The sequence below is a fragment of the Paramisgurnus dabryanus genome, chromosome 6 (genome assembly GCF_030506205.2).
Source record: "Paramisgurnus dabryanus chromosome 6, PD_genome_1.1, whole genome shotgun sequence".
In the NCBI taxonomy this organism is placed as follows: domain Eukaryota; kingdom Metazoa; phylum Chordata; class Actinopteri; order Cypriniformes; family Cobitidae; genus Paramisgurnus; species Paramisgurnus dabryanus.
In genome coordinates, this window is record NC_133342.1 from 24468189 (window position 1) to 24475299 (window position 7111).

Sequence of the window (7111 nt, forward strand, 5' to 3'; positions counted from 1 at the left end):
GATCAGTAAAAGGCTCTCCTCGTCCTGCCTGACTTTGCACAGTGTCTGCGCGATTAAGCTCACTGGGGGGAATGCGTATTTGCGCATCCCCCGAGGCCAGCTGTGTGCCAATGCGTCCACGCCGAGGCTGCCCTCGGTTAGTGAATAAAATAGGCGACAGTGGGTATCGTCCGGCGACGCAAACAGATCTATCTGCGCACGACCGAACTTCTTCCAAATTTGCTGGACCGTCTGGGGGTGGAGTCGCCATTCGCCGGGGCGCGCAGCTCGAGAAAGCGCGTCCGCCGCTGTATTGAGCGAGCCCGGAATGTGAATGGCACGAAGGGACCTCAGATGCTTCTGACTCCAAAGGAGGAGATGACGAGCGAGATGCGACAGGTGACGGGAGCGCAAACCGCCTTGACGGTTGATATACGCAACGGTCGCAGTGTTGTCGGTGCGTACTAGTACATCCTTCCCTCGCAGCTCCGTAGCGAAGCGTACAAGTCCCAGATATACTGCCCACAACTCTCGGCAATTGATATGCCAGTGCAACTGGGGTGCTGTCCACACCCCCGAAGCCGTAAGCTCGTCGTACGTGGCACCCCAGCCCGTGTCGGACGCATCTGTATGTACAACAGCATGCCGAGCGATCTGTCTCATGGACACACCGGCCCTGAGAAACGCGGGGTCCGACCACGGGGGGAATGTTAGGCGACACGCAGGTGTAATGGTTACACGATGGATGCCGGCGCGCCACGCTCTCCTCGGGACTCGATCGTGAAGCCAACGCTGAAGCGGTCTCATATGGAGCAGTCCGAGCGGTGTCACGGCCGCTGCTGCTGCCATATGCCCCAGGAGCTTTTGAAATTGTTTCAGCGGGACCGCATTCTTCCCTCGGAATGAACCGAGGCAAGTCAGAATTGACTGGACGCGCTCTTCTGTCAAACGCGCCGATAAATCGATCGAGTCCAGTTCCATCCCGAGAAAAGAGATCCTCTGCGTGGGACAGAGTTTGCTCTTTTCCCAGTTGACCCGAAGACCCAAACGGGCGAGATGCCGAAGCGTTAAATCTCTGTGTTCGCAAAGCGTCCGTCGAGAATGCGCTATTATAAGCCAATCGTCGAGGTAAGCCAATATGCGAACGCCGCTCTCTCTGAGGGGTTTTAACGCCGCCTCCACTACTTTCGTGAACACACGGGGAGAGAGGGATAGCCCGAACGGTAAAACTTTGTACTGGTATGCCCGTCCCTCGAATGCAAACCGGAGAAACGGTCTGTGACGAGGGAGAATGGACACATGAAAGTACGCGTCTTTCAGGTCTATAGCCGCAAACCAATCTTGGGGGCGAATTGAATTGAATATTTGCTTCGGTGTTATCATCCTGAAAGACCTCCTCTGCAGAGATTTGTTCAGAACGCGCAAATCCAAGATCGGTCGTAACCCCCCGCCCTTTTTGGGTACTATAAAATACGGGCTGTAGAAGCCCGATCTCATCTCGGTTGGAGGGACCGGCTCGATCGCGTCCTTCGCCAGCAGGACTTCGACCTCTGCACGCAGTACATGTGCATCGGACGCTTTCACCGTGGTGAAACGAATGCCCGAGAATTTGGGTGTGTGCCGGTTGAATTGTATTTCGTAACCGAGGCGGACAGTGCGTAAAACCCAACGAGATGGGCTGGGAAGCTGAAGCCAAGCCCCCAGGGACCGTACGAGGGGAATTAACGGCACTACCGGGGTACCCGCGGGGGGGCGGCGGAGCGGGACAGGTGGTACTGCCGGTACGTCTGCTGGGACAGCATAAGTATCTACAGTATGTGTGTGTGTGACACTGACCTGAGCCCGCTGAGGGTGACGGTCGTCTGGTCTCCTCAGCGGAGAGCACAGACTCCGAAGAGGGTGCTGGTGGTCCCGTCTCCTCAGCGGAGAGCTGGAACTCCTCAGAACACCCGCTGGCGATAGAGGAGAGGGAGGAAGAGCATGTGAATGCCCGCTCACATCTCTCTCGATCCTCTGAAGACCTGGAGAAGGAATAGGAATGCACTCTTTTTGTGGTTTTGTGGGTGCCGGCTGAGAAGCCGGCGGAACAGAAACAAAACGAAACCAAGGATTCTCCATCCGGCCCTCTACCGGTGGAGGGAGCGATGCCGTCACCGTCTCCCGAAGAGTGATCCCATCCAATTCCAGGTCGCCCGTCTCAGGGCCGCTTCGATTTCCGTTTACCACGGGAAGCGGGTGGGGCGGGCGGGGCGGGCTGCCGACGGCTGTTCCCCCTCCGTGGCCTGGAAGATGTTCTAGTGGGGGGGGTGGAGGCAGCCGCAGCAGGGCGCCCTCGGCGAGGAGCAGACGGGGCCGCCGGCGCTGGAGGGCGAGATGCAGGTCGCTTGCGCCGGGGCATGATCTGAGCGATCGCCTCCGTCTGCTTCTGGGCGGCGGAGAACTGCTGGGCAAAAGACTCCACCGACTCACCGAAGAGACCAGCCTGGGACACGGGAGCGTCTAAGAACTTGTTCTTCTCCGCATCCGACATGTCCGCCAGACATAGCCATAAGTGGCGTTCCTGGACCACCATCGTGGACATGGCACGACCAATCGCCTGCGCTGTCACCTTCGTAGCGCGAAGAGCCAGATCAGTGGCAGCCCGGAGCTCCGAAAGGACAGGCGAGTCGTGTCCTCCCTCGTGCAGATCCCTCAAGGCCTTCGCTTGATGAACCTGCAGCAACGCCATTGCGTGCAGGGCTGAAGCCGCCTCTCCACATGCCTGGTGGGCAGCGCCCGTTAAACCGGAGGACTGTCTGCAGGCACGAGAGGGGAGGGTTGGGCGGTCCTTCCAAGAGGGAGCGTGAGCCGGACACAGTTGCATCGCGACAGCACGCTCCACGGGAGGGATCCCCGTGTAACCCTTAGCGGCTCCGCTGGTGAGGGAGGTGAGGGGGGAGGGCTGAAACGGCCGTAATCTCATGGAAAACGGCGACTTCCAGGTTCTAGTCAGCTCCTCGTGCACCTCGGGGAAGAAAGGCACCGGTGGAGAGGGTTGTGAAACCCGGGCAGCTCCAAAGAACCAATCATCCAGGCGGGACGGTTCGGGCTGAGGGGGGGGAACCCACTCTAACCCTACGGTCTCCGCCGCTCGAGCGAGCACGGCCACCATCTCTGGATCGAACTCCGGCGTCCCAACCCGACCAGAGGGAGGAAGGGCGTCGGGGTCCACGTCAGGGGGAGGAGGCCCACCCTCGGATGCTGCGGCGTCGGTGGACCCGGAGGGCGGCGCGATGGATTCTAGAGACATCGTAGAACACGACGCTGAAGTCTCCATCGGCACATCAACCGGCTGTGGATGAGGAGGCTGAGAGCCTGAGGACGAATCCCCCGCTCGGCTCAGCACAGTGATGCGCAGGTCGTCCTTAGAGAGCTTCACAGCCGCACCGTGGCGGCGTTCAGCACTCGCATGACGAGGGTTGCGTTTTTCCCGGAGGAAAGACAACCGTCTGCGCAAATCCACAAGGGACATGTTCTCGCAGTGAGAACACTTACCCCCAGCGAACGCTGCCTCTGCGTGCTCGATGCCCAAACACGAAAGACAACGCTCGTGACCGTCCTTCGGACCCATGTACTTGCCGCACCCAAGATCGCACGGACGAAAAGCCATCCTGAAAAGGACGCTGATGTCCGGATATACGAGAGAGTGGCTGCCTTTAACAAGGCACAAAGCTCTCTCGTATCACTCTTTTAGGGAAATTCACTCAGATGCTCAGTTGATGATGCGCACAGGGAAAGGCAACGCACACACTAAACTCAAAACAACAAACAGGTGTAGAGTCGTGGAATTAAGCGAAGCGTCCGCTGTGGTACTGCTAGTCCAACCAACTTCAGCAATCGAATCCCACCAGAGTAAAGTAGCTTCTCAGTAGCAGATACTGCCGGCTTTCGAAGCGATAAAAAGCTAATTTCCTTATTTGCACCTGCTGCTTATATACGCACCTGGCGGGGCGGCGCCAGCATTATGCAAATATCTCAATGCCAAGTTCATTGGCGTTTTAGTAGTATTCGAAGCAGATTGGTCTCTCTAAGCGAGTTCCCAATTCGTCGGTCACGACGTGACGTCGTAGTGACCGACTGAAAGGGAACCAATTTTTTGGAACCATTATTTGACTTACTGAAGAAATCAGAAGTAAGTGATACAAATTCAAACTGATGTGGTTTTTCAGGTCAGTGGAGAGCAGATCAAGTTATGTGGATGTCATGCTGTTTGGATGATTGTTCTTTGAAGACAGTGGGCCTATTAACTAAGCTGCATGGAGAGTATATAAAGGATTTACTTGATTCTGAAAGTTTATCTTTTAATTTACCCACTCCAGATATCTGAGCGCAGCACTGTGTTGAAATATGAAGAAATGATGGTGCAATTTGGACCATGCTGGAAGCATATACAATTAACATAGCAATAAGAGAGAGGCCACCTTAAACCACTTCATCTGTTGACTCCACTTGACTTCTCAGACAACACATGGTTTACTGCATGTCACCTAATCCAGAGTCAACACAGACAACCCACTCAAACCTGATGGCAACCAGATACACACAGATGTTTCTGTTGTCTATAATAAGGATCTCATGGATGAATGGCTCACAGAACACAGGTACTGCACAAAATGTCTTTGAACTAACATGAGGATAATTTAAATCCTTTGAAATTTAAAGGCCAGCTCACACAAAGAACAATAATGATAATAATAAAGATAACGTTTTAAAATGTTGAGAAATTGTTTGAAAGTCAACAAAAATGGCGTAGTCCACTATACACCATAAGTGTTCACTCTAAAAACAAACGGTGCTAAATAGCACAAAAAGTTCGTAATCATAGAGGAACCATTTTAAGTGCGATGTAGCACCATTGAAGTACCTGTGTAGCACGGTGAATACCATATAGTGCTATGTAGAACAATATGTGGTGCTACAGTGGTGCTATATGACCCCCGTATGGTTCTTCATAGGTGCTTCATAGGTGCTAAATAGCACTAAAAATGGTTCCTCTATGATTGCAAGCCAAGAACCACTTTTAGTGCTATTTAGCACTGTTTGGTTTTAGAGTGTAAGCTATGCCCAACAAGCAATTTTGCATTTTAAAGACGTCTAACAGCCATCAAAACACAACCCAGACGTCTAGGCAAAATTTGGGCTGTAAGTAAAAATGAATAGACATCTAACCATAACCCAAAAATAAATGAAATAAAATAGATAGATAAATAAATTTAACCAAATCAAACAACTTGTGATCACTGTTGACATACATCTCTCAGGTGTCGATAATTTTGCCAAAATATAAAAATGACGTGTATCCTGATTCAAATTTATTTTAGGTAAACGTGCCGAGATATATACAGTCATGCTTAAAACTCTTCATAACCTTTGTAAATATGACCAAAGAATGGTGTGAAAATAAATTTGCATCGTTAATACTTTTGATCTTTTATTAAAAAAATCTACAAAAATCCAACCTTCATTGGAAAATAATAATTTTAAATGCAATTTTAAATAGAATTACGTGCTATAGTTAACCTAGACGGTGAAATGATGTCTATTGCTTGCAGGGTATGGCTAGGATAACTTCATGTTTTTAGTTGATGTTTTGACAGCCAATGACAAATCTAAATTCCAATTTAAAGATCTTGCACATTTAAAATGTGAAACTGCAGCACAAATTAAACATATATAGCATTAATCTTCTGGCGGTATGGACACCAATATTGTTACTGTTATAGTTATCTTTGTTATAGTTATCATTCTTTATGTAAAAAGTCTCAGAGCATCTCTATGACATCTTACAGATTCATTGTATGAACATCTTCTCAAGCAGAAATGTATCGATGTGAATCAAAACAAACAAAAACATATTTTTGCTGTATACTAAAATTTCACAATATTGCACAATTTCCCAAAATAGACAAACATCTGGATTTAAAAGCACATGAGCATCTCTAAGCTGAATGAACCTATTCATCTGCAAGTCATTTTAAGAAACATAAAGATTTACCAAGAGGCTCTTAAAACTGATGTAGCATTTCTCTTCCACATATACACACCTTTAAGTGTGTCTGCATATAATGCAATCAATTGTTGGACTACATATTATACAACTGTAAAAATCATTCCACTTAAAACCATGTCAAGAATGTATGACTTTTGGTAAACATCAACTTCATCTTAGACACAACATCTACAGTATCATCTTCAATCTTTCCTTTACATCACCTAAAGGCCTACAGGTGTCAGATTTTATAGTTTATCTACAATAAAAAAATCTCCATTCATGCATATAAAATGCAAATTCTTTCCATGCAGTCCAGTGGCTCAAATTATAATGCTGTTACATCAAAAGTTAAATGTAAATATAAAGTCATGCACTTACCCTCCATCACATGAAGAGCTGATGAGAGACACCATAAGGCAAGATGCGCACCAATCAGCCAAAACATGAGGCTAAATGAACACAGACAATGTTAATTGCAAATACAATACAATATATCTATTGTAGTTTGAATTAAATTAGTCATTCACTCAATCTACTTACCGTGGTTTCATTTTTATTAAAATCCAAAATCCCCCCAAAAAGTATTTTAGTGCAAAATGTGCATATTAACAGTGTCTGTCACACGTGCTTTCCTCCTTGACTCTCCAAGACTCTCACTTAGACTGCCTGGAGTAGCACACAGAACAAAGACTGCCTCAGTCTCAGCACTATACAGCACTTCTGAAACCCGACCCCAAAAATCTCTGAGAAGCGACGCTCTCCACTCTTTCAAATCCGTTTTAGTGCAGTGACCCCATAAACAGCTTGACTGTTCAATCTTTCAACAAATATGTTTTTCTGGGTATCACTCTTGGCTGTGAATTAAAACATGTATCAGTCCAAGTCTTTTCTTTATAGTGCACCGTTATTTACTGAAGCTGCGTTAAAAGGTAAATGATCAGGTCCATTATATCCCTATATTCATTTTGCACTATGGTAAAAACTAAAAAGCATTCATTTTGAGGCCCACACCGTCACGATATTACGACAGCTATTGCCTCTTCAACTTATTTGTATTAACATTTCCATCAGCACAACATTTCTAACTTTAATTGCCCATCT

General features: G+C 48.2%; 1 protein-coding gene across 2 annotated transcripts in view; it reads right to left on the reverse strand.

Moving 5' to 3' along the window:
- Positions 1 to 6708, reverse strand: part of col15a1b (collagen, type XV, alpha 1b) — a 54343-nt gene extending 47635 nt beyond the window's left edge. Inside the window, exons 1-2 of one of the 2 annotated variants that reach the window (XM_065276261.2) lie at positions 6551 to 6708; positions 6389 to 6459 (exon numbers count right to left, since the gene is read on the reverse strand). In XM_065276261.2, coding sequence (XP_065132333.1) covers positions 6389 to 6459; positions 6551 to 6561 — 82 coding nt within the window. In that variant the 5' untranslated portion in view covers positions 6562 to 6708. The remainder of the gene's footprint in view (positions 1 to 6388; positions 6460 to 6550) is intronic. The other variant, XM_065276260.1, reaches the window with a different exon arrangement.
- Between the last annotated feature and the right edge of the window lie 403 nt (positions 6709 to 7111).